Source organism: Varanus komodoensis, unplaced genomic scaffold (assembly GCF_004798865.1).
Source record: "Varanus komodoensis strain SLA01 unplaced genomic scaffold, ASM479886v1 scaffold7_1, whole genome shotgun sequence".
NCBI lineage: Eukaryota > Metazoa > Chordata > Lepidosauria > Squamata > Varanidae > Varanus > Varanus komodoensis.
The window spans coordinates 9,155,653-9,182,669 of NW_025336479.1; the positions used below are offsets into that span (position 1 = coordinate 9,155,653).

Below are 27,017 nucleotides of genomic sequence, written 5' to 3' on the forward strand. Positions count from 1 at the left end.
CTCTCTCTCTCTCTCTCTCTCTCTCTCTCTCTCTCTCTCTCTCTCTCACTCTCTCTCACTCTCTCTCTCTCTCTCTCTCTCTAGATGAAGCCTGTGGAAGAGCTCCTGGAGATATTTGCCAGCACCACAGAAGCCCAGGAGAGGGCAGCTCTGACCAGCGATGACCCTGCTGTGGCCAGGGAGCAACTGGAGTCAGTCCTGCTGGGGATTGCAAAGGCAGCAGGGCTGCCGGAAATCATAGGTGCGGAAGGCAAGGCAGTTTCTGCTTGTGGGAGTGCACCTGTGGCAGGATATCAGTGCTCTCTCCATCCGGGAAGAGCCCGTTTCCCTCTTAACGCCCTTATTTATCTCCTCAGGGCAAGCCCAGCCAAGTAAGCTGCACCTGATCCCCATTCCCGTTGCCCGTTGCTACACGTACCGGTGGGATAAAGACAATTTCGGTAAGCTTAAAGCACAAAAGGACTCAATTCTGGGAGGTGCCTCTCGGTGCCTTTATGGATGTCCATCCACAGTTGAGCACCTTTTTTGTGTGCTCAGGGGAGACAGGGAGATCTCTTTTTTTTTTAATAGATTTTATTAAGATTTTTAAACTAACAGTAAAGACATCAATCATCAAATACATCAGATGTACTGGGTCAGCCCCCTACTCATATTTTTTTATCCATTTCTATCCATTTCTGCACAGTCCAAAATCTTTTTTAGAATCAGTTCATCGGTGGGTAATTCCTCACTTTTCCAGTGTTGCGCGAATGCAATTCTCGCTGCGGTGATGACATGTAACATCAAATACATTTCTTGTTTGCTAATGTCTTCCGGTATAATGCCTAATAAAAAAAACTTCAGGTTTAAAAGCTAAGGATTTTTGCAACATTTCCTCGAGCCATTTATGTATTTTAATCCAATACTTTTTCACATTGTCGCAAGTCCTCCACATAGGGTAAAAAGTACCCAATTTATGTTTACATTTCCAACATCCATTTGACATATTTGGAAACATCTTAGCTAATCGATTTGGTGACAGATACCATCTATAAAACATTTTATATAAGTTTTCTTTATACGAAATTGCTAATGTTGCCTTAATATTTCTCTCCCATAGCTTTTGCCACTTTTCTAGTTCAATATTATATCCAAAATTTTGTGCCCTTGTTATCATAGTTTCCTTAACCTGTTCATCTTCCATTTTCCTGTCAAGTAAGAAATCATATAATCAAGACAGGGAGATCTCTTAAGTTTTGGTTCAAATGCAGCAAGACCGTAGACCCTACTTCTTCAAACCCAAGGCTGGTCTGGTGATACTGTAGGCCTGGTGTGGAGCCATCTCCAGTATGACTGTGCCTTTAAAGCAGCAGACCTGGCCACGATGGGATTCGTAGTCTGACGTATCTGAAGGGCGCTGGGGTGGGGAAGGACCTTTTAAGTGGGCCAACTTTCCTCTTGCATCCCTAATCTTGCATCTCTCTCCTTCTCACAGACATCCTGAGTGAGGTAATAGAGAAAGAAGGGGACTACCCAAAGCCAGTGGTTTTGGAAGATGAGGAGGAGGAAGAGGAGGAGGAGGAGGAGGAGGTCAACAGTTGCTTTTCAGAAAAAGGCGCTCTGCTTTCCACCCTCGCCTCCGTGTCCAGAGACCACATGTATTCAGCACTGTGGGAAGGCGGCACCCGTGACTCACAGTCAGTCCTCTCTGCTCTTTCCAAAGACTCTGAGCTCTCGCTGGCCTCTAAGAAGTCCTTGAAGTCTTTTGTTTCTAGCCTGAATGACTGTGTGGACAGCGGCTATGTGGAGGACAGTGATGATGGCTCTCTTGAACTGGGGGGCCACCTGGACCCAAAGGAAGAGAAGGTGTCCCCCCGACACCGGCACCGGCTGAGCAGCAGGATCTGCAAGCTATTCAAGAGCAAGAGCCAGCTCATTCTGGGCAGAGAGCTGCGGGACGCTTCGGAGGTGGCCTCACTGTCACTGCCTCTGCGCCGGGCCGAAAGCCTGTGCAACCCGGTAGCCAAGAACCGCATCCCCACACGCTCCCGCCGGGCCAAGTCTCTGCCACAGCATGTGCTGAGTGCCACACTTTTGCAGAACCCTGTGCCGCGGGGCACCTGCGTCCAGCGCAGGCCCCTCCTGAGCTGCGATGAGGATACCAAGATTCCAATGCTGCGCGTGGTTGTCTTTGGTTCCGACCGCATCCTGGGGAAGGTGGCCCGAGCGTACAGCAATCTGAAGTGAGTGGGAGGCAGCTGATGGCTCCGGGGCCCTTCTCTCTCTGCCCAGCTCCTGCTTCTGGCAGCTTGCAGGCGCCTGCCTCCTCCGACCCCTTGGGCTGCCTGTCCTTCCTCTGGACCAGGGAGCCTGCAGGGAGGTTCTCCCGGGCTTTGGCATGGCATTCTTCCCTGCTCTCATAGGCTGTTATCTGTTTATGCCAATGCACGTTGATAAAGGGGGAACTCTGAAATGGGCTCAGTGTGGAGCAGGGATACAGAGCATTACTGGGCTGGGGGACCAGCTTGCCCCACCAGACTCTCTGCGGGCCAGATGACTTCCGTGGGGGTGGCTCCTCCACTCTGGCCTGTCTGCATGTTGGGGGGCCTGGGCTCTGTGTCTGTCTCAGCGTGGAGAGGGGCTGGGAGTCACTGGGGGGTTTGCGTGGTGAAGTGGGATGCTGCCCCTGTTGGGAAGAGGGGCCTCTCCTAGTGCCAGCTGAGTCCTCCGTGTGGAGTCAGAGATGGCTGTGTCAGCCTGGACTTCTGCATAGCTGGCTTGCTGCTGTTTCTAACGGGTATCAAGTGAATTTGGGGACCAAGAACAATTAGGGGACCAGTCGAGTGAACTGAACCGAAGAGTAGCCAAGAGACTGACATAATCAGGCCTTGCCATTCTATTCTACCCTCTCTAGTGAAACCAAGAAATTCTCCACGGTGTGGGGAGGGTTCCTTCAAGGGATGGGGCTTACAGGCCATGTCCTGCCCCCAGAGGATCCCAAAGAAGAGAGGGCTGATGGCTGGAGGTTCTCCATTCCTGGTGCATGGAATGTCTGACTGCAGCAGCCTTCCCAACCTGGAGCCATCTAGATGTTTTGCAGGACAGCTTCTGAGATTGCAGTGGGAGTTGATATCCAAAATACCTGGAGCCCACCAGGCTGCAAAAGGCCGCACCGCAATATTGCATCTCTCCTTTCCACCTCTCGATGGCTGCTAGAAAGCCACGGCAGCGTGGGCTCCCCCAGCATCTCTTCATGCACCCCCTCTTCTTCTGTCACTGCAGAGCACAAGAAAGCAGCTGCCCCTGGCTGACACGGTACTTCAGACTGAAGTTTTACTATGTCCCCGTGAAGAGGAATGGTTCTACCTCATCTGCCCTGACCTACCTTCCTCCTCTTCCTCCTCCAGGAGAGTCTCATTCCCGCATCTCTGGATCAGTGGTAGGTGTGGCTGTGGAACACAACTTGTTCTCCTGTGTGGGGTCAGCTTTGCAGCTCTGGCTGTCATGAGTGCTGGTTTGCTCTCTGTGGAGAGGCCATGTGGAAGGAAGCTTCTTGAGTTCCAGTGCTGCGTGGGAGAACCTGGCTTGCTCATGGGCTGTTCATCTCCCTAGACTGGGGTGATGCTTGCTGTCCCAGAATGCAGCTGATGTAAATGAACATCTGAATGGATGCTGCCTCTATCTGCTCTGGCCTCTGGTGGCCGCAGAGCTAAAGGGAGACGAACAGGTGTGCGTGCGACAGGAGAAGCTACTGCTGACCAAGCCACGCCTGCTTCTTTGCGCCTGCCACTCTGGGATGACAGGAAGGGCGGGATAAGGCTGGTGGTGAGGCCACAGGTCTATGTGGGCACATCCTGGCACCTGCTCACTTCTCTGAGAGCCTTTCTACGGCACTACCTCTGGCAGGCCAACCCGGCATTTGGTCATCCTCACAACAGCCCTCTGAGTATCGCTGCTGTACAGCCAGGGAACTGAAATAGGGTGGCCCTCTGTGAGAGCCTGGGCTTCCTGGACGCTTCCATCGCATCTGAGTGAACTGCTGCGGTGCCCTGAGCTGCTGCGTGAGGCATGGACAGTGGCTTGTGTGTGTCAGCTCCGAGAGGGCATCCGCTGCACTGCAGTAGTTTCAGCTTGGCTCTCCCTGGCTGCTGGGCTGTCACCTGGGCACTTGCTTGCTAGGGAGAGGTCTAGGATGATCCGGCTGTCCCCGATAGCAGAATCTCTAGCTGTGTTTCTTTGATTTCAGGATCCCACTTTGGCAGGGAAGGAGAGCAGCACGAATGACATCTCAGTGTACATAGGCATGCTGGATCCGTGGTACGAGCGCAATGTTCTGGGGCTAATGAACTTTCCCACAAACATTCTGTGCCAGGTATGTCCTTCCTCTCCAGAGCAGCAGCACTCTCCCCTTGCAGCCGTGTCCCATATGCTTGCATGCATTCTGGTGCGCTTCCTTATCTGCTATTCCTTTGGGCTGGGAAGGAGTCAAGTGTGCATTGCTCCACTGCACATTGAGACCACTGAGGGAAGCTGTTTCCAGGGGATCCCATGCCTGACGCTAAGGCAAGCAGCAGGCAGAGAAGAGGGACTCGCACCCCTCGGGGACAGTGTAGGTCCTTTCCGTCAGTCTTCTATTGTACTTTTTAAGCATTGTGGGACAAGGAAAAATGGGTCAGCGGTACTTGGATCAGTAAGACGCTGATGTGCTCTTGTCTGCAGGTGCTCTGTCCAGGGCCACATTCCAGGGGAGGGCAGGTAAAAGCAAACAGGTGGAACTGAGGAGTCTGGGACCAACATTTATTTCCCCACCAGAATATTGTATCTCAGTGATCATACTCAGCTAGGCCCGGGGAGGGGCATTTCTACATTTTATAATGGGGGGACTGCACAAATGCGGGAGATCCATGATGTAATTGGTGGTTGGGGGGATGAGGGAGGGGCCAAGGGAGGGGAAAGAGGCCTCTGGAGACTCCAGGAGGGCCAGCTTTGGCCCCTCAGTCTGAGGTTCACTGGCTAGGACAAGGTTCTCCCTTACTCTAGCCAGTGAATGCAAAGCTACTGGACTTGCTGGCAATTGCTTTGGAATTGGCTCCCCATGGAAACAGTAACTGCATGCACTTGATTCAAGTCACACCTTGTGTTGCATCAATTTTGTTGACTAACTTCAAATGTACTAGCTATTTGGATGTACAGTTCTGCCATTTTCCTCGGACTGCAGTGTGTAGTCCCCTTAGGCCCCAGCTCACCAGTGGAGGGCTGGTGAGGGATGTGAGCATTTTCGTGTCCTTGGGAGCTGCCCTTCCAGAACCTAGAAGCAGGTGTTTCCTGGAGCAGGGTTTTCAGAGCAGGTGCTGCAGGCAGATAACATGCCAGGACTGCCTCTGGATCCCCCAGGGATCCTGTCTTGGGGATGTGTGTGAATGAGAAGGATGCTCACTTCTTGCTCTTTCCATAGCAATCTGCCAAGCCCGAGGGGGAGCTCTTGGAGGAATCGGCAGGGAAACTTTCCATCCTCGCTGATATGGTTCTTTACTACTGCCGCTTTGCTACTCTGCCGGTACTGCTCCAGGTCTACCAGGCTGAGGTGAGCATGGCCAGGACTCTTTCCAGCATCCTCGTGCAATTGGCCAAGCAGTGAAATGTTGACTCCCTGAATCTCTGCAAGAGAGAAGCACCCATGCTTTGTTTTCTGTTTGGCCAGGGTGGGTTACCCAAGGTGGTCCTCTGAGAGCTGGCCACTGCTGTTGCTTGATACTTACCATGTTTGGTGGATCTAGGGGGCTGGAAACATGGGGTCAGACAACACTGGTCCCATTTGCATCTTCACCTTCATGGCTACTCCAGATGTTATTTATTGGAAGTCTTCCTACCCTGAGTATTCAATGTAATTAACACAGGACCTAGTGGAAAACAATTGTCTTTTGTTAGACAGAAGACCCAGTTCAGACATCATTGCTGAATTATAGTTTCAGATTCATGTACTTCAGTTCTCTCTCTTGCTTTGGGCAAAACCATAACTTGTTTCCAAACCAAAATTAGGAACTTGGAAACATGGTTCTTTCTGATTCGGAATCTGTCTGTGGTCTTTGGAGCTCACAATTTGCCTGATTCAGATATAATGACGATGCATGCAAGCCTATGGCTGCTAGCCACTGTTTAGATGGAGGCCCAGCTGCGACCCTGGAAAAGTGCTCTGAGGTTTGGCACTGGGGATCTGAATTCAGAGTGCCCTCCCTCCACCTTGCAGCCAGCATGGCTCTTTCTGCACTGGCCACGGCGCTGACTTTGGAACCGTGGTGGCGTAGGGAGAGGAAGGCGTGAGTTTCTGCTGGGATCCTGACAGGGCCTCAGCCCCTCCTCCTCGTGAGCATTGCTAAAAGTCTTAGATGCCCAACCTGGCCATCGAGGTGCTTTAGAAGGCGAGGGAAGCACAAAGGCAATCCTTGTCTTCACCCTCCTCCCACTATCCATCGCATGCCTATACCCCTCTGAGTCTGGAAGGTTACAGGCAGTCCCACTGGATGGTGGCTGGGCTGTGGTTACTGTGAACTGGAAAGTGAGGATGGGGGCAGGGCCTGGACATCACACATGGACACAATAGCTGACGGGTGTAAATTGCACCATTGCGAGCACACTGCTAGCTGCCTGCTGCTCACTTCTCCCTGGGTCTCTGTGCAGGGATGGTGCTACCTGTACGCAAGATGCTGCTGGGTTCCTCCTTCCTGGCAGCTAATTTGACTACGTGACCAGGATATGAGTCTGGGTGGACTATTACAGTGGACCCAAGGAGGAGGCGGCGCTTTATAGAGTGTTGAGTATCTTGCCTCTCAAGTCAATGCAAAAATGACCTATTTCCTGAATTCCACAGCTCACCTTCATGGGGGGAGAGTCAAGGACAGAGATCTTTATCCACTCCCTAGAGCTGGGCCACTCAGCAGCCACACGGGCCATCAAAGCCTCAGGTAGGCACTTGAACTAGCACGCTAAAGCAGGTTCCATGTGTGCCCCTGTTGTCTCCTTTACTGCGCCTGGTGGGATGCTCAGTTTCAGTGGAAACAGTGGAGGGCAGGCGAAAACCCAAATCCTCACCCACTGGAAGGAAGCTGCACTGATGACTCAGAGAAGCAGCATGATCTGGTGGGCTCTTCAGTTAACAGGCCACAAGGATTTGGCACCTTTACATTTCATAGAGAAGACAGATGCAATATGTACGACGCTTTGCAAATGAGGTGGCAGGGATGGACATCAAGCAACTCGAAATATTGGCCTTCTTCCACATCTGAGCACATGCTGCTTCCCCTGCCACCATTTCCTCCCGCTGAGGAAAGAGAACAAGCTCACAGCGGCTGCAGAATCCAAAGGCTTTCCCACCCTGTCTCTCCCAGCCACTGAGCCACATGCAGCAAACTGGGGAAAATGGGCATGCAAGTCTGATCCTCGCCTTTCAGGCAGTGTTTCAGAGAGGGAGGTGCTGCCTCCGACTTTCTCAGACAGCCCTGAAAAAGTCACAGGATCAGTGTCTTAACATCCCTCCCCTCAAGGGAAACATCAGCAGTCCTGGGTGGCAGCTTGCCTAATGCATGGGGAGAGCACAGTACTGACAGAAGAGCCCGCCTTCCAGTGGCTGACTTGCACCTCTGTTTGTCCAGTTGTGTTTATGCCTCGCTGCTGAGGAATTACTGCAGATCCTCTCATGCCACATCCGCCTTCTCCATTGCACTTGTATATAATGTCCAGGGATTTCAAGACTATGCCACAGTTACAGACTCTGTCATCTCCTCCTCTTCTTTTGTGTGTGTGTGCAGGTCCCGGGAGCAAACGGCTGGGCATTGATGGAGACAGAGAAGCAATCCCACTAACACTACAGATTGCCTACAGCAAGGTAATTTCGAAGAGGCAGATTGTCTCCAGTACTGGAGGGGAAGAGCTGCTGGGGAGCTGGAGGAGAGCACACTGAAGGGGGGCAATGTGAGAATGGGGCGCTCGTGCTCTGGGGGACCCTCTTAGAGACCTCTCTTTAATCAGAGCTGGAGCTGCAAACAGCGGTTCCACTTGAGTTCCTTGAAATGGGAGGGATTCTTCCCCAGACTGGAGCATAATCCATCTCTGATCCCTGCAGAGAGCAGTCAGCGGAAGGAGCCGCTGGAACGATGTTGAGAAAGTCTGCACATCCATCATCCTGAGCAAAGCCTGTAAGAGGCAAGAAGAGCTGGGTGAGTCCTGACTCCTTGGAGTGGATTGGGAGGTGTTGCTGTGGGGGGGGGGGGTCAGGGGCAGCTCTGGCCACCTTCTCCTGGCCCAGGGATAGGAGGCAGACCATTTGGAGAGCCTCAGCTGAGGCAACGCAGCTGGCTTCCAAGGAGGGACGTGGGGCGTTCAGGGCTTTCTGTGCTTCCCGTTCACTTGTTTGTGTGTGCACGCAAATGTTGTGCATTCTTGCATGCACAGCTGCATATTCTACGGGTGGTTCAGCCTGGAGATGGAGAATAGGAAAGGGCAACCTTGGAACAGAAGTGCTGTAGGCTGGGCAAGGCACAGGACAGCCTTCCCCCAGCTTGGCTATCCTCCAGCTGTTTTGGACTCTGTCTCCCATTAGCCCCACTCAGCATGGCCAGTAGTAAGGGATGATAGAAACTGCATCCTAAAGACATCGAGAGGGCCAAAGGCTTCCTATCCCTGCTAGGAAGCAAATGCTTTTCCTCCTTTCCCTCGGGGTCATGTTGAGGCAGCTGGCTCTGGAGCACGCTGGCCTGCTGGAAGCAGTAGTGCTTTTGGCCACTAGGTGCCGCACTTCTCTGGCTTTTGAGAGAAGATCCTAATGCTGCGGGAAGACTGGCCGGCCTTGTGCAGGGGCCTGGCGTTGGCAACGGCCCATTTCTCTAAGGAAATCCTATTTTTAGCACGTTAAACAATTTGCTCACAATCTGAAATCCTGCAATTCTCTATTTAAAGGACAGCCTTCCCCAACCTGTTGCCCTCCAGTTGAGTTGGACTGCAATTTACCAGCTGATTCTTATAGAACAGCATAGCATTTTTGCAAGGTGTTTTGGGGTGTTAGGAATCATAGAAAGCAATAGCAATTATTTATTTACTATTTTATTAAGTGCTTTTATGCCACTCTTCATTTTACAATACCAGGCCAGTATGCACAGTGTATTTTAAAAATGAAAATACCATATACAATAAAACACGAACTGCAACAATACAAATTAAAGCATAAAACAGACAGTTCACATCAACCAACTTAATAGACCAGGTTCAAATGCCTGAGCAAAAAAGCAGATTTTGACTTGGTACCACAAATAAGAATGATGTATGTGCTGGTCGCACCTCTGTGCGAAGGGTGTTCCATACCTGGGGTGCCACCACAAAGAAGGCTGTCTCCTAAGTCGTCATATAATGTACCACTAAAGAAACTTCGGAACAGCAAAGAAGTCCTGTCTGTTTATTACCGTAGTCCCCACCCAGTTCCCTCTCTCCTCTCCCACCTTGTTTTTCCAATCTGTTTCTAGAACATGATGAAAGCTTGTGTTCTGCCTGTATCCCCCACCCCACGTTAATGACAGGTTTGAATTTCCATGATTCTGCACAAGTCACTGTAGGGAGCCATATTCCATTCTTAAAGGTTCAATAGCAGCCGTCCAGATTTAAAACGCTCTAGTGAATTGAAGTCTGGCAGGAATGAGTGCCTCCCAGTCTTACCCGAAATTCTGGAGCAGGAAAAAGGGTTTGGAGTTAAGGCATCTAACAGATAATAAATGAACTGGGAAGAATTTAGTACTGTGGCTGGCGCAGAGAAAGGAAGAATGGCAGAAATGGAAAAATTTGAAATCTTAGAAATAAAAAGAGTAGGACAGCACTTCAGAAACTGCAGGCATGGGGCATGATTACTACTCCTTTTGTAGACATCTTCTTGACCTTTCAATATGGCTTGTGTGTAGCAGATACACATTCAAATTTTAATATGGGAAGCAATGGTACATGTGTTATTCTAGTACAGGAGGGAGCAGATATTTTGAACTTTAAGACTCAGCAATCCTGGCCATTGGCCGTACTGGCAAGGAGCTGAAATCCAAAACAACTGGGGATCGATCTTCTTCCCACCCTGCCTTTGAGATACAACTTACTAGTAACGTTCTTCCCCCCTTTTGTTTCAGGTTCAAAGACAGAATGTTTGACCCTAACTGCAACAGAGGTAACCAAGAGGCAAAGCTCTAAGTCTAAGAAGAGTTTCAATCAGGTAAACAGGCTCATGGCTCCCCCATCTGTGGAGGCACTTGCCCTACTCCCCTACTATTGTGGGGATGGAGCAAGGATGCTTCAGTATTGATGAACCTCCCCACCCTTCTGCCACCAGTGAATGACATGACTCGGGCATGTTTCTCTTGCAGCAGATCAGTGTGTCCCAGATGAACGTGGACAAAGTGCAGATCATTGGGGTCAACTGTTCCTTTGCTGTGTGCCTGGACCAGGATGAGAGGAAGATTCTGCAGAGTGTCACCAGGTAGGAGAGAGAGGCCAGCATCTACCTGTAGTTGTAATCACCTTCTTTACTGGGGTGAGCGATGGGGGCGGAGGTGCAAAATGCAAGTCTCCTGAATTAAGGTTTATTCAATGAGGCCTGAATCTCTTTGTGTAATTCCAGGGCCCTTAGATTAAGGCAGCGCCTCTGCTTACATGGAAAGCAATCTTGGTTCAAACCCCTCATGGTTTAGATAGCAAGTACCAGCATTCCTGACCATTGGCCAAGCTAGCTGGAGCTGCTGGAGTTTAAGCCCAAAATATCTGGAGAGCATTAAGGCTGGAATATCCCAAATTTGAGAATGCAGTCTGAAGACATCTGTGATGCCACATCTACCACCAAAAGTGTTTTGAAATTACTGCTGTTGTCCCTATTAACTCCTACCTGAATGTCAACTATGTATGGCTTTATGTGACCATGGACCTCTGCTGAGCCTACCCTTGGCCAGAGCAGGTGACTAATGCGATCCTTCCCACCAGGATCCAGTAGAGCAAGAAGGGTCAGGTGGTTCTGAGACCTTCTTTTCTGCTCAGGATGGCTAGCCCTTTACGGTCTACATATTTGGTTTGTGAACAGGCAGGGCGGGGCAGCCTGTCGAGCACATGCCAGTCACTATTAGGTTTCTCCAGGTTTTACTTCTCTCTGGGTGGCTTAAGTGTTTGGTTCAGAACAAACTCCTCTGGTCTGATCTCAACATTGTGCTGTTTTCACAGGTGTCAAATCTCTGCATGTTACAAGCCCAAGGTCCGGGAGCCACGCAGTGGGGGAAAGTCCATTCCCCTTCTCTCTCCCCAAGATTCCTCTGATTTCTGCTCTCTTCTGTGTTTGCCCATCACCACCTTCAGTGGGACACTGCAATAGGGAGGCATGAAAGGATGGACTGAAGTGACTTCCAAGTGCCCTGTGGAGCAAGGCACCTTGTCTGGAAGAGGAAAGCCATGGTGTGTGTTTCTCCGTTCCACCCACTGCACAGCTTAGCTTCAGCAGGATCAATGCAGGACAGTCCTCCCAGACCTAAGAAACAAGACTTGATGCTCCCAGAATGGAAGGGCTTTTCTCATGGGAAAGAATAAGACCAGCACCCCGGCCTGTATTTTCCTCATGAGTGGCTGCTGAGAGTGAGTGATGGCAGATGTAGGCATGAAAGATGGGGAGAGAAATGCGAGGCAGCGGCGAGAAGCCTTGAACTGGCCAGTTTGTGCAAAAGTGCTGAGTTCCAGATGAAATGCTGTTTTCTCCACTACCTTTGAAACAGGGATTTCTGGATATTCTTGATTGGAGTGGTATTTCTCATCTGACACACTCAACCAAATCAGCAGAGGCTGACCTCTTACGATGATCAGAGCCAAAAGGAGATTGGGTGCTGATGGTTTGCTACAATTCACACATTGCTGGGCTTGCTTCATTTTTGCACCCTGACTTCTAAAATTTTATCTTGATGAAATTGCCTGAAGCTCAGGCTTTCAGTTCAGTGTCCTGAGAACTGGAGGTTAGAAAACTGGGAGGAAGGGGCTATCCTGCTCCATTTGACCCACACTCCTGAGTAAGCACCTGCACGCACTGGCTGAAATGGAAGGGCAGATTGGAGCAGCAAATGGTGAAAAGCAAAACATTCTCTGTGGGATGGTATAACTGGGCGCTAAATATTAGAGAGACCCGACTACTTCTACTTCTGAAAGCCTGCAGTGACGCAACACTATTAGCCAAGCTGTGTTGGTTGGCTGGGACTGTCCCTCTGTGGGAGTCTCTGCACCTGTGAGGCCTTCACGTTCCCCTTCACAGGACTGGACGGGTTTGAGTGGTTGCTGACCACCGGCACGTCATTGTCACAGCACAATGTCTAAATTGCACTGTGACAGCAATTGCACTGTGACAGCAATGCTTTGGCATGAATTGCACCAAGGCAACTCTGTCACTTTGCTTTGTGGGTGAAAAATATAACCCCCCCAAATAAGTCTTGCAGACTCTAAATCTCCCCCTTTACCTACTCAAACTGCAGCCTCTGTCAGATGCCCTCAGTCACTAGGGCTTATAGGTAGCCCCTGCCTGACCAGCAGGCCCCACACCTGGAGGAAAAGGTGAGGTCCTATAGTCCCCAAAATTGGGATCATCAGATTAGGGCCTTCCAGAAGTAGTCCAGGCACATGGCCAAGGTCAAGGATGATAGGAACTGTAATTCAAAACATCTGGAAGGCACCAGCTTGCCCTGTCCTGCAGGCCTGGCCATCTCCAAACTTAGCAGATCCATCACTGTTTATAATGCAATTGTGCAATTAATCTGAGGCTGAATATTTATACTTGCTTTTATGCACATTCTAAATTGCAACAGCAGTTCTTGTACAATAGTAATTTAGGTTCAGGAGAACATAGGTTGCTGTGTAGTGTGCCTTGAGAGTTGCACGTTCGAGTGGTGTGTGTAGGACTGTGTCAAGACAATCAAAGTCTGAATTAATGGTTGTTGTAAGTGGCAGCTAGGGAAGCCACAATTCAGAATTGAAAAAGAGCAAACATGACTCCTCTTCTTCTAGTGGACCTATATTGCTTGTTTCCGGAGAAAAACAGCTGTGCCCAGATGAAGTCTGTAGATAGCACCCTTTTACTTGAGCTGAGATTTTAAACTGGAAAATATACTGTTTGATTGTTTTGAGGAAAGGATGCTTGTTTTGAGCAAAGAATGCACATCTGAAGAACTCATTATTTAGGGTGGGAAGGGTGAACCAAAATAGCATTTTGAACTCCCAGTTGGGAATGTGTGTGTGTCCAGGAAATGTGGAAAGAAAAAACCCAGGTATGTGTGTATGAACTCTATAGCAACAGTCATCTTCCATTTTTTCATTCAACTTTTTAACCTACAATGTGATAACTTGTTGAAAACACACATCTGTTTTACTCAGGTAATAGTTTCAGAAGCTTTTCCTTTGCAAAGTCAAAACGTGTCTTGCTTTAGCTTGTTCTCAGGGGGGATCCAGTGCAATGTAGCTTACTGAAACCATCTACCAGTAGTTAAAGTATTAGGAAATTGCTTGGCAAGGAACTGGGGAAAGATGTAATCCCAAAAATTTCCCTAGAATTTGCTTTCAGATACAAACCATGAGATGCACCAAGAGATGATTTAACCACTTTGTATGTCTGTGTGTTGTTAGAATCCCGCTCATTCCTTCCTTGGCTAAAGAAGCCATTTGCTTCTGGTTCAAGTTGGAATCATAATGGTCTTACACTTGTACTCTCAGGATCATCCATGTGCCTTAGACCAGGAGTTTGGCTGCAAGGCAGCAGGAGGCACTGCTCTTGTCAAGAGCTGCCACATTAGGCTGTTGCAGGTGAGAAAAAGGTGTGCACATGGGGTTTCTGTCCCCCAAGCCAACGTTCGGTTGAGATAGGATCGCTTTATGTGTAAAGCTTTTTAACACAAGCAAGAGCCATCTCCTTGAGTTAAGCTGTACATAAATTTGTGCCATGTAAATTTCAATGACCTAATTTTATAGAATATTGTTAAGATGTATTTTGATGGAAATCATAAATTTATTTGTAAAATAAAGCAGCATTTTCCTAAATCATGACTCGGTACATTTGTGTGTGTTATCCCGGTTGTGGCACCCCTCTTAAATAGTTTCATGTGTGGATCTAAAGTTCAGGCTGCTCTTTACTGTACTGAGGGGTCTAGGCAGCCATAAACAGAAACCTGCCGCTTAATCTAGCCATTGGATGGTGCCCTGGAACTATGTACGTGGAATCAATGTAAAGCATCCCTCCCCACAAGCACAAGTGTGCTTTCCAGTTGTTATGGTGTGTACCTGCTTTGTGGATGCAGAATCTCCCCTCCCCTGGACCCTTAAAAATGCTGGGTGAAGGATGCAGCTGGATGGGAGAATGTTTTTGGCCACTAATAAAGAACCAGTCTGGTGTGATAGTGTTGGCCAAGAACTAGTGAGACCCAGGTTCAAATCCCCACTGAACCTCTGGGCTCGCTGGGTGACCTCAGCCAGGACTCATCCTAACCTATCTCAGAGCTTGTTGTAAGGATAAAACTGGGGCTGCCAGAGAGCCAATGATGTTACCTGGAGCTTCTCAGAGGCAATTTAGGATATAAATGTGGTAAGGATGAAACAAAACCAAGGGAATGAAAATTACAAAGTGGAAAAATACATAGGATTTCATCCATTGTTAGTCCCTGCCTAGAGTAGTCCCATTGTAATGAATGGCACTGAAGTTAGACCCACTTTTATGTATCATTTAATAATGGGACTACTGCCTTTTTTTTCCTCTCCCAAGCAACGCAAGGCAGCTTGCTTACCTAATTCTCTTCCTCCTTTCAATCTCATCCACACACAAACAACCCTGTGGGTAGGCTGGGCTGAGAGTCTGTCACTGGCCCAGAGTCACCCCGTGAGCCCCATGGCTGAGTAGGGACTAGAACCCGGATCTCCCGAGTCCCAAGGCCATGTTCTTAACTACTGCATCACAGAGGCTTTCAGGGGAAGAAGCCGCATGGAGCCTGTGCAATAGGACGTAATTTATAACAACCAGCTCCACAGTACAAACACAGGCACTCTTCCTGCAAAACAATGATGAGCTTTACCTTTACCTTTACTGCAGCCGTCTATATTTTTGTTGAGGTGTTCCACTCAGTAAAATAGGATGCTTGGATTAAAAGGCTTCTGGCATAAACCACAGGCTTTTCCATAACTGGACAGTGCTGCCGACTCTGTTATGTGAGTTCGTTTGTATCCTGCAGAGTAGGGTTAAGTACCTTGCCCAAAGGCTCAGGCTGAGTAAGCTTTTCTCAAACCAGTTACCATGTCACATCCTGCCCCGACGGGTCATGCATAATAAATTTCCAAAATACTGAACCTGCCCGCCATTCTCACCTTTGGACTCCAAATGCCTGGCCAAATAAAGCAGCTTAATATGTCTTAGGCCCAGGAAGAACAAAGTTCCCAGGGAAAGATTATAATGTTTAACACATTGGAGGGCATGAAAGAGCTTTATGGTATTCCCACTAATTCTTACAGTGGGGGATTGAGGTCGGAATAAGGCTTGCTCCTGCTAGAGTTGAACCCATGAATTTAGCTCATCCTGGCACATTACCTGGCTCTCGCAGACGTTCCTGTTCTGCATGAAGAGTTAACCAAATAACCCATGTTTTTATTTATTTTTTATTTATTTTTGGATTTATATCCTGCCTTTTTCCTACAAAGGGCTCAAGTCAGCTTACATCATTCTCCTCCATCTTATCCCCACAACAACAACCCTGTGAGGTAGGTTGGGCTGAGAGTCTGTGACTGGCCCAAAGTCACCCAGTTGGCTCCATGGCCGAGCGGGGACTAGAACCCAGGTCGTCTGAGTCCCAGTCCCATGCTCTTAACCACTACACCACACTGGCTCTCAGTGTGTTGGTTTTTATGATTGCCTTGATCTCACTTTTTCTCCTTCAAGGAACTCAAGGGAGCTTTACATGGTGATCATTTTGTCCTCACAACAACCTTGTTAGGTAGGTCAGGCTGAAAATTGGTGACTGACCCAAAGTTGCCCAGTGAGCTTTGTGGGTGAGTAGGGTCTAGATCTCGGATCTCCCAGGTCCCAGGCCAACGCTGTAACCACTATACCACAGTGGCTTTCATAGCATGTTCCCCAGTTTTGTCTAAAGACTGATGCGCTCAAGGAACTATACTAATCCATGAGAGAGAAAAAATCCCAAGCCCATTGTTCAGCTATACTGTAGTCAGGGCAACCCTAAACTCCATCAAAAATTACAAGCTTTTCAGTTCTCCAGAACACTTAATCAGACTAGATGGTCTCTGAGGTTAAAAAAGAAAGTATCCCGGACAGCTTGAACGTTATGCAGGTTGTCTTTAATTTTTATCCACCTGGATAGAATGCAAGTGCTCATTTTGGCCAAACAACTATGGTTATTGCGTGTGATGAAGCCTGTGCGTCATATTTTCCACAGCTGGTACCCATTCTAATGCATGGCCAGCTGGTGGCATCTGAACAGCATTCATTTTCCAATTCCCATTTGTTGGGGTGGAATGGGGGGCATGGCGTATCAGCCCTAAGATTTACCCCATGTCAATTTGTACTTGCTTGCAGAAGGGCAAAAGACACCCAACATTAGTGGGGATGCAGACTGTCATTTTGCACAAATGAGAACCAGGGAGAAGTAAAAAGAATATAGACAACAGGGAGGCAGGGTGCAGAGAGGAAGATACTTCAATAAGGCTTGGGTCCTGGTTACCTGAAGGAGCGCTTACATCCATATATGCCCAGCCGCCCCTTGAGATCAGCGGGAGAGGCCCTTCTCCGGGAACCCTCTGTGAAAGAAATTAGGAGGGTGGCTACTCGGAGGAGGGCTTTCTCTGCGGTGGCGCCTAAGTTATAGAATGCGCTCCCCAGAGAGGTCCGCCTGGCGCTGTCATTATTAGCTTTTCGGCGCCAGGCGAAGACCTTTTTATTTAAGCGGCATTTTAACTGTTAGTATTATTTGATCTTCTCTGGCCAGGGCGGCTTATTTTATATTGTATTTTTTGGATTTTTAATGTTTATATTTATTGTAATTTATATTATAATTACTTTTATTTATTGTTGTAAGCCGCCCCGAGGCTTCGGCGAATGGGGCGGCATAAAAATGTTTTAATAAATAAATAAGTAAGTAAGTAAATAAATAAATAAATGGTAAGGCAGATTTGGAGGTCTTCTCATTAAAGCAATTGAGACATTATTTATGTATTATTGTATTTAAAATATTTCTACCCCATCCTATACGAAAATCGTCCCCGGACGGCTTACAATAATTGGGGGAGAGGGCTGATCCCATCTTGGACTTTCTAGCTGAGGTACCAGCTATCCATGAGCTGCCCCACAGACCATTTCGCAGCTGTCTACAATGTAGTATCTCTGCCAATTTCACTTTGCTGGAATGTTTTTAACCTGTGTGGAAAACTTCTTCAGCTGTAGTAATCTGGCAGCATATTCAGGAAGACCCATGTTTTTCCTGTGGCGGAGCCAACATTGCTAACCCTATTTTTTTCCCTTTAAGGAAATGATTTCAAGTCGCTTGTTTAGATCCTGCCTGCTCTTAGCATTCTTCAAATAAAGGGTGTATTGTTATACTTTGTTTCTGAAAGGCGAAATCCTTGCTTGTTCCACCTGCTTCTGCACACTGGACCTCCCTACAGGGTTCAAATTACCCTGTGTGGAGGACATACTGAATTCCTTATGCTGCACAGATGCGCCATTCCCTCTGGCACATCTAACCTAGAATGCAATGTCATGCATCATCACAGACTTACTTTTTTAAGGAAACAGAAGTCTGGTTAATCATAGACAGGGACTTAGACTGCCAATCTTAAAGGATGCAGTAAGCACCATTAAATACAACAAGATTTTCTTTTGAGGGTTGTGCTGGCACACACAGAGAGCAACCATCTTCATAAGCTAGCAGTTGAAAACAAAAACTCCTGGATCCAAGAAATCCAAGAGCTTTTGAGAGTGAGTCTAACGCCTTCTGACATCTAAAGAAGAACAATATGGTGGGATGGCAGCTACTTCGGATGTGCCTGGGTTGTGGGCTGACGTTCGGAAAGCTAATGCAAATGTAGACCACACCACCGGGCCTCCAAGAGCTGAACCACATGGATGGGTTGAAGTAGGGCTGGCACTGAAAGACGCAGGGAGATCCAGAGCCAGACATTTTTATTCATGGTCTCTGTGCATCACACACATGAGCTCCGTGTGCATGCGTGCAGCTTGTTCAGGAAGATTCCAAAGTCAATTACTGTTTGATAGAAGCCCCACCCCTGGGCACACCCTTGCCTGCAGGGCTCCCACCTCATCCTCAGTTCTTCTTTGACTCCCATTATGGGTGCATTAGGAAGTTGCTTCTCCGCTCCTCCCATGCTTACCTTTCTTCCATGAGTCCTTTCCCGAACTCTCTCTTCCAACCGGGCCTCAAGACAGCCTCCATCTCTGCATATGCGACTGTCATCTCCACCTTCCATGTGGAGTAGGGGTCCTCCACCTCCTCTTGCCCACTCACTCAGCTATTTCTTAGTAGCCTCAAGACCCTTGTCCCACAATCCGACCTCCTACACTGGCTTGGAGCCTGTCTGTAGCCCTCCAAGCCCTCACAAGGAAGCCCTTTGAGCCCATGGCCACCACTGACTTGCATCGGCTGTGGAAGACTGCCTTCCTAATGCCCATCACTTTGGCCCACCACTCCAGCAACACGGTCACCCTCTGGTCCAACAATCCATATGTTGTCTTCCACAAGGACAAGGTGTTACTCTGTCCCAACCCTTCTTTTCTTCCCGAGGTGGTTTCTGCTTTCCGCCTCAGTGAGGACATAGTCCTGCCAGCCTTCTTCCTGGCACCATCGGACCTGAAAGAGACAGCACTCCATTCCCTCAACTTCTGAAGGGTCCCAGCCTTCTAGAAATCTAGACCCAAACCCTTCCAATGCTCACTGTGGGTCTCCATTGGCATTAATTAATTAATTGTATTTGTACGCCGCCCCATAGCCAGAGGCTCTTTGGGTGACTCCCAACGCAACACACACACACACATAACAATATCAAGCAAACCCTAGAACATAATAGAATTAAAATACAATATAAAACAACCATATAAATAGGAACAGGAGGAAAATAAACACAATATAACCAATAACGACAACCAATGAAACAATAAAACAATTGTGGCACAAGCAAAGGGCTCCTTGTCTCCACACAAAGACTAGCAAATCGAGCCATAAACCCATTCTCCTTCACCTATGAACTGGCTGGACTCCAGCCTTCTGGACCAGTACACACCCACTCCACACGAGTGACGGCCACGTCCACAGCTCTCTCTGCTGGGGTGTCCCTGCCCAACCTCTGCAAGGCTGCGGCCTGGTCAAGCTCTGTCCCCTCGATGCTAAGGACGGGTGGACTGTGCCTTCAGCAGGGCAGTCCTGTCTTCGATCCTCTGGTAGCACAGCACCCGCCTCCATGAGCTGAGCTTGCCAGTTGCCCATAGGTGTGATGCAGCACGAAGAAGAAGGACCGGTTGCTTACCTTTAACTGTTGTTCTTTGAGTGGTCATCTGTGCACTCGCACAAACCTGCCCCCTTCCCCTCTCTGGTGTTGCTCTATGGCTGCCAAGTGCCCTCTCTAAACTCGCATGGACCCCTGGTGATCTCCTCCTCCAGACAAGGGGCCACAGTGGCAATCTCACAGCTTCAGAGCTGAGGATGAGGAGAAAGCCCCTTCCTCATGCCAAGGGGTGCCAGGGGAGGGGCTCCCACTCAATAGTAATTAATTAGCTTTGGAATCTTCCCAAACAGGCTCCACACATGCATGCAGAGCCCATACAGGTGAATGCACAGATAACCCTGGAAGAACAGTTGCAGGTAAGCAACCAGACCTTGCATGGTTTGGCTGTAACAGGCACTGGTCCCTCCTGGTCCGCCTCTGGAAGAGGCTCTACCATAACATGTCTGAATGGAACGATCCCATGTATGTGCACAACCCCAGATGCACTGCACATACTTACTCAGCTTCTTAAAATATTAGAAAGGTGGTGCTTCAATTAAAAGGCTTTGATTATTGAAGGCACAACGATCCCTTGCAGTTTTGTAAACTCACTGGACTTTAAAAAATAAGTTTGGCAAGAGTTTTAAAACTCAGTTGAAAATAAAGCAGGTTTTGGTAGAAAGGGAGGATATGAATAAAAAACACGACCCCATTCAAAGTTATGCTTTCCCCATTAAGCAATTAGTAGCTGGGGTGTGGGGGTGTGATATAGAGCCGGGGAATCACAACGTGGAAAGAGGAAGTTTTACTGCCACCTCCTGGATCCACTTCCTCCTCCTGCTGGCATTTCCCTCCCTCGAGGGGGAGGCATGAATCTCCTCTACTTTACCCTAAAAGGCAGGTTCTGTGGAAACAACAAATGTTTGAGCACAACCGCTATCACACATACCCCTGGAACTCCAGGTCATCCCTGGGTCTCCCCCAAACCAGCACAACTAAAGTTTAATGTATTTATATTTATATCTCACCTTTTTTCTTCCAGGAACTCAAGGCAGCTTACATAATCCTCCTCCTCCTCCTCTTCGCAATCTTCCTCACAACAACCCTGTGAGGTAGGTTAGGCTGGAGTCAGTGACTGGCTCAAAGTCACCCAGTGAGCTTTGTGGCTGAGTGGCGACTAGAACTCGGATCTCCTGGATCCCAGGCCAACCCTCTAGCCACTATAGTACACTGGCTCCTACTTGCTCAGTCTCTAGTGCTGATGCTTCAAATCCACCAGTTTAGGAAAGCCATCAAAGCCTCTTCAAGCGTCTATCTGTTAGCCTTGGCTGGGTTGACTGGGGAGTCTCAGATGCAATATATTTATAACTGGGCCATCTGAAGGAAAGGGACACGTTCTAGATTAAGTGGAAAATCAAGCCTTTTTAAGAAAATACCTTTGTTCTTTAACTTTGATTTCTCAATGCCAGAAGTGTTCCCAACACAATGGGCCCAGACAACACATTAATTCAGACTCGGGTTGAGTATGGGTATAGTGTATGCTGTAGTTAAACCATGGGTTGTTTCTGAAATGTGAATTACTATGTTGTCTGAACCCAGCCAAGACAACAAACCATTGTTACAAACTGTGCGTTCGCTTCACTGATTGTTGGTGGTTAAGAAGCCACCAACTTATTAGTGCAGCTGAGTTCAAATAACATGATAACCCCATAGTTCGGCAAGAACATACTCAGTCCTTGAATGTGAGTTGTCTGAACTCAGTCACTGGGTGCAATCCAGCACCTGTTAGCTATGACCAACAGCTTAGTTTCATGCAGAGGGAGGTGTGCTTCAGTTTGCTCATTTTCAGGGTTTTAAATTGCAACTGAGTGTTGTTCTATTTGCCCTTCCTTCAAAAATACTTGGCAATGACCAGTGTCACAGGTAGAGCACTAGATTCTCTGGACCACAGCTCCAATTCTGGAGAGAGACAAGGGAGGCTGCTTTCAGTAGAAACAGAACTGAACTTGTGTCTAATTGATATGTATGCGCCTATGAGCTGAAATCCTGGGCCAGTCCTTTGGCTCAGCATCTCCAGTGTGAATTAATTGCAGCAGTATTGAGCATTTTTTAGTCTTCTGCCCAAATTATCTGCTTAATCCTTTGTTTAGCTTTTGGGATCAATCCAACCTCATGCCACTGCAAGTGTCCTCTTGAAAACTTCCGGCCTGGCGTCTGCAGGGAAGTGTTTCTGGTAAACATCTGAGCCGGCCAGGATTTAGATCATCCTGTATGAGATCCTGTTGCCTGTGCACTTTGCTGTGCAATGTGACTGAAATATATTCCACTGAACATTTCCCTGTTGAGCAAGCCAAGACAGGCTACTGGGGAGTGAAATAAGTCTGGCAATCTGAACGAGCTGACACAGAGCCCCACTCGGACCAGAGCAGGGACTGAAGTGAGCGTCTGAGGAACTCAACAGCAGCCATGGACAAAGGTCCTTGGGGGCCAGATTGGCTCTTTCAGCTCAGTCGGAGCAGTAGTGATGGCTGGAATTTGGAAACTGGAATGGCTTTAGAGATTGCAACAGATGTTGGCATGGAGATTCACCGGGATCAGTCCCCTTTACTGAATTTTATGTATTGTGCTTCTTCTCCTACCATGGCCTAGACTCCTACTTCTAGGCCCTAGAGGCACTCAAGACAACATATACAACTATGCTGTATTCTCCTTTTTTGTCACAGAGCGATTGGAGGGGCTGTGGCTCAGTGGCACCTTTGTCCCAGATTCAATGTCCAGCATATCTGGGTAGACCTAGGGACAATTTCTGCCCCAGGCACTGGAGAACCACTGCCAGTCGGTGTGAACAACAATGGGCTACACAGATCAGTGAGCTAACTTCATGTAAGGCAGCTAGCTTCCTGTGATCTTTTAGAATAGCCTTCTCCAAATTTTTATTTATTTATTTATTTATTTATTTTTCGATTTATATCCTGTCTTTTTCCTCCAAAGGGCTCAAGGCAGCTTACATCATTCTCCTCCTCCATCTTATCCCCACAACAACAACCCTGTGAGGAAGGTTGGGCTGAGAGTCTGTGACTGGCCCAAAGTCACCCAGTTGGCTCCATGGCCAAGCGGGGACTGGAACCCAGATCGTCTGAGTCCCAGTCCCATGCTCTTAACCACTACACCACACTGCCCCTTATAAATCGCATCACCCTCACACAGCATGATCAATAGGAAGTCAATTGACAAATCATCTGGAGGACACCAGGAAGGGAAAAGCTGCCACAGAAGGTGGCTAGATGGTGACCAGCCCAAACTCACCCAGGGAGTTTCATGGCTGAATGAGTATTTCAACCCAGGTCACTCCAGTGCAAGCCTAACACCTTAGCCACTACACTAGTTTTATCCAACCTGGGGATGATGGGGTATGCAGTCCAACATATCTGGAGGGCTCTGAGTTGGGAAAGCTGCATTCCATCTCCCACGCTCGCTGTACTACGAGTCCATGGACTGAACGACGTCTTGGGTGAACAGTCCTTTAGCCTTGCTAGTCCTTCATTTCTGACCCGGGAGTGGGCAGAACTCAAGCTTTCCAGGAAGAGGCAGTGTGGTGGAAATAGGGTTGTAGATTCCAGTATGTGGCTTTTTTCTGCCTACATAACGGGGGGGGGGGGGGGTGTTGCAAGTAAATTGCACTCCATCCTCCAATTTCAGAAGAAAACTGGGGTGAATAAGGAAGACATAAAGGTTATGGGCCAAAGATATGGATGATGTTCCTTAGGTCTCAGTTCCTTATTTGTGTGAAAATGCAACATGAAAGTCGATCAGTAAACTGAAGAAGGACTTAAACTTTATATGGCCAGGGTCCCAAGTTAAGTTTAGGGTTACTTCACGTCCTGTCTCTCTGGGATTGGAAACCTCTCCTCTTCAGGAGGAAGGATACTTCTCTCCAGGCAAAGATCTCACTTTTGTGCAGTGGGCATAAATGCAAGTTAATCCCAGATGATAATGGTAAATAAGAAACTGGAGGTGTCATGTGAACCACGCAAGTTGTTTACTGACCCAGTTTTGTTTGGGACTTCCTGCAAATGAAGAAATGGGAACTGGGCCCCAACTTTGGCAACCTAAGAGCCCATTTCCTACCAAGTATTATTAGAAGGTGAACCAACCGGGCACCTGGGAAAGTCTGCTAGGCAGCCAGGCGAAGGGCAGATACCAGCCTGCCTTCTTCCTAGCAAGCTCGTCGGTGCCTCTTTATTTCAGGAGCGCGGGGGTGGGCAAAGGCACCCTTCCCGCTCGAGCTGCCAGCGCAGAGGGAAGGTGCCGGCGCAGCCTCCCCTCCGGATGGAGCGACACCCGCTCAGTGGGCAACGCCGAGCTCGCCCATAGGAGGCTCGCGTCATGCCATCCCACCTCACCTCATCCTGTGGTTCTGCTCTGGCTGGCGCCTGTTGACGCGGCCTGCGGCTGCTGCTGCTTTCTCCGCAAGGCCCCCTTGACTGCTCCTGCAGGTGAAGAGCTCAGCCCGAGCAAGCGGGCAAGCCTTCCCAGCTGAGCTCAGCGCTTCTGTCCCGGCGGCGGCGGCGGCGGCGGCGGCGGCGGCGCTGGTCTGCGGCAAACGACCGGACGGAGCGAAAGCGCGGCTGAGCAACTTTCTCGACGGGAGGGGAAAGGAAGTGCCTTTGTGCTATCAGGACTAGAGGAGAGGCATATGCAGCCGCGGTCTGAGCGGCGCCCCGCGTCAGGCAGACGAGGGCGAGCGGGCCGGCGGGCGGGCGAGCGCCGGGCGGCTTCCTGAGCGAGCTGAGCCAAGTCAGGAGGAGGCGGCGGCGGCGGCGGCGGCCGGCCGGGCAGGCGCTGGAGTCGTTGCAGCGGCGGCTGCTTCGGGCGGCGGCGGAGGCGACCTTAGCTCGCCGCCAGAGGAATCCGGGATCGCGGAGGTAAGCGAGGCTGCCCCAAGGCCAGGCCGGGGCTTTTCAGGAGCCGGGGGCGGGGGGGTCACGCCACTGCTCGAAGTTTGGATGGCGCGTCCCCTCGCGCCCTCTCAGCTCGAGCAGAGGAGAGTTGCTTGCCAACGCGCCGCGGACAGCTCGGGTCCGGCGCACCTCGGGCTCGTCTTAGCGAAGAAGTCCAGGCGTGTGCATAAGAATCCGCGTGGGGATTAATCTTTTTCCGAGGAGAGGGTGCCAAAGCTTTTGGGGAAAGTGATCACCGTGAAATTCGGCCGAAGAAAGGATTTCTTGCTTTAGAACTCAGGGGAGCTGTCGGAGGGTTTGGCCAAGAGCTTCTCGGGGTGGCTGCTGTCCGACGGGGACCATTCTTTAAAATAAAATAAAATAAAATAAAATAAAATAAAATAAAATAAAATAAAATAAAATAAAATAAAATAATCCTCCAACACCTGCAGTGCAGGGGGAAAGTCAGGCTAGATGAGGCAAGGCGGGCCCATGCGGAGATTAAGACGAGCCCAGGCCAGGGCCTCAAAGTGGCCTGCCGGTTGCCGGTGGGAAAGAGCGCACAAGTGGGACTCAAGAGCAGTAGCAACCTGGCACTCGAATGGCCCAGCAGCCAGTGCATTTGGCGAATTGCACGGGGGCAGCCGGGGGGCCGCAGTTCCTGCAGCTTCCCGCCCTGGGACTGTGCACTGAATGACAGCTGATGAAGCATCAGAAGCAAACCCTGTTTTATTTCTATGGTCACGATGGTGCTGTAAGTTCCATGAGGTGAACGTGCAAACTGCACATGCTCAGAGTATTTTCTTTCTTCAAAAAAAATCAAGCTTGGCAAATGTTACTTGTGTTATCGCTTTTTTAACATATCACGGATGTAGAACTGGTTTTAGAGCATGAAAGGATGGTGGCTTGGGTTGGGGAGAAGAAATCTTAGGTCTGCCCTTCACAACTACAGCAGAAGTAGTGTGTATGTCTCTTAGCAGAGGAAGCATAAGATCATTCAAGTCCAGGGTCTAATTTTACCGAGTTACACTACTGATCTGAAATGAGGGCATGAAAGAAAGGAACAGCTCTATCTTTGCCAGAAAACAGCTTGGGGTGAAGCCATCTCAACAGGATATCTATGCTTCCTTTTCCTAAGTCAATTTCGTAAGTGGAGGAAATGTTTTTTTGTTTTTTTGGGAGGGAGGGATATTGTTGCTGGGGCAGTGGGGGAGGACAACAAGGAGGACTGGAGAAGTGCACGCATGGAGAACGGATCCCAATAAAACAGTTGCCAGGACGAAGCTGCAGGTGTTCCCAAACAGGCTCAGCCACGCCGGCAAACAGGAGCCGGTGCACACACCCTCCTGGGATAAGGAAGAACTACTGTTCATTCATGCCTGCTTGTTCTGTTTGCTGGCAAAGACACTTCAAGCTTGTTTCCATTATATAATATAATCCCAAAGAGGAAGGTTTTGACTGCTTTCAAGAGTGTCACTCACTTGTCTGATGCTTACATGGTTGTAAGCATGCATTACAACAAAAGCTTAATCCCTCACTAGATTTTGCTGGAATGGTGCCTTTTTGCAGGCATGCCCACAATGCCAGGGGTGGATCCATTCACAAATCTGTGTGTTTGCTTATTTACATATGCAAATATATGTCCATAATTAGAAATAAGTACCGCAGTATAAGATTAACCAAAAGAAACTAATTAACCGCTTGCTTCCTTTCAGGACAGGACTGTGCAATGTTCCAAACTATGTTTGCTTAAAACACAATCTTCCATGAGCCTAAAGTTTTCTTTGGTCATTCAGGCCCAAATCCAGATGGGGTGGATAGAGTCGCTGGGATCAGCAAAGAACTATATGGCACCTTAAATATGTATTGATTAACTGTGAACTGAACTGGGCACACTGGCAAAGGAGACGGTGGGAAAGCACTGTATGGTAGAGTAACCTATGCTTGTGGGCTGCCAACTTTCACAATACTCAGGAATAACCCCTATGAATGGGATTTACTGCTGAGAAAATCTTCCTTGGCTCTCTCCATTGCCAAGAAGCACAATAGCGCTAGGGAGAGATCTCAGGCTACAGGACATTGCTTTGCTGTTCCTGAGCCCCAGACCATGTGAGGAGGCAGAACTGCTGCTAATGGTAGCTCCTCATTTCAACAAGCGAGGACCCCCGCTCTCCTTCCATATCTGCCCATCTTTCTCTTGCAAATCTCCAATGTCAACAAGGGCCGTACACCCACCAGAATCTGGCCAGATGGATGATAGAAAAAGAAAGCACCCCAAAATGAGGATTGCAGAACTAAGTTGCTGCAGGCACCTGCCAGAAAGCCTGGACTAGGTTTGCACTCATATATTACCTTGTGCCAAATTCAGACACTGCTGCTCATTCAAATCCTTTTTGCACACAAACCCACTCTACATTCCTCCAAGGCAAGGGGCTGGGCCCGCTTGGGGGAAACACACCCAGGAGGCAGTGGCTATTGCTGCCTCCATACTGCTGAGTATTTGTTTGAGGTAGCTGCTTCACTCTGCCTAATGGTAGGGCTGGCCCTGACTACCAGTTATGATGTTAG

At 48.9% G+C, this 27,017-nt stretch overlaps 1 protein-coding gene across 3 annotated transcripts in view; it reads left to right on the forward strand.

Annotated features, from left to right (window-relative positions):
• The window catches only part of PIK3R5 (phosphoinositide-3-kinase regulatory subunit 5), a 66,085-nt gene extending 52,030 nt beyond the window's left edge, over positions 1–14,055 (forward strand). For 2 of the 3 annotated variants that reach the window (XM_044453931.1, XM_044453932.1), the window contains exons 8-19: positions 85–241; positions 357–440; positions 1,475–2,222; positions 3,262–3,418; positions 4,226–4,351; positions 5,435–5,563; positions 6,848–6,941; positions 7,785–7,861; positions 8,099–8,192; positions 10,137–10,219; positions 10,371–10,483; positions 11,215–14,055. In XM_044453931.1, the coding sequence (XP_044309866.1) occupies positions 85–241; positions 357–440; positions 1,475–2,222; positions 3,262–3,418; positions 4,226–4,351; positions 5,435–5,563; positions 6,848–6,941; positions 7,785–7,861; positions 8,099–8,192; positions 10,137–10,219; positions 10,371–10,483; positions 11,215–11,362 (2,010 nt within the window). In that variant the 3' untranslated portion in view covers positions 11,363–14,055. The remainder of the gene's footprint in view (positions 1–84; positions 242–356; positions 441–1,474; positions 2,223–3,261; positions 3,419–4,225; positions 4,352–5,434; positions 5,564–6,847; positions 6,942–7,784; positions 7,862–8,098; positions 8,193–10,136; positions 10,220–10,370; positions 10,484–11,214) is intronic. The other variant, XM_044453933.1, reaches the window with a different exon arrangement.
• Positions 14,056–27,017: the final 12,962 nt, after the last annotated feature.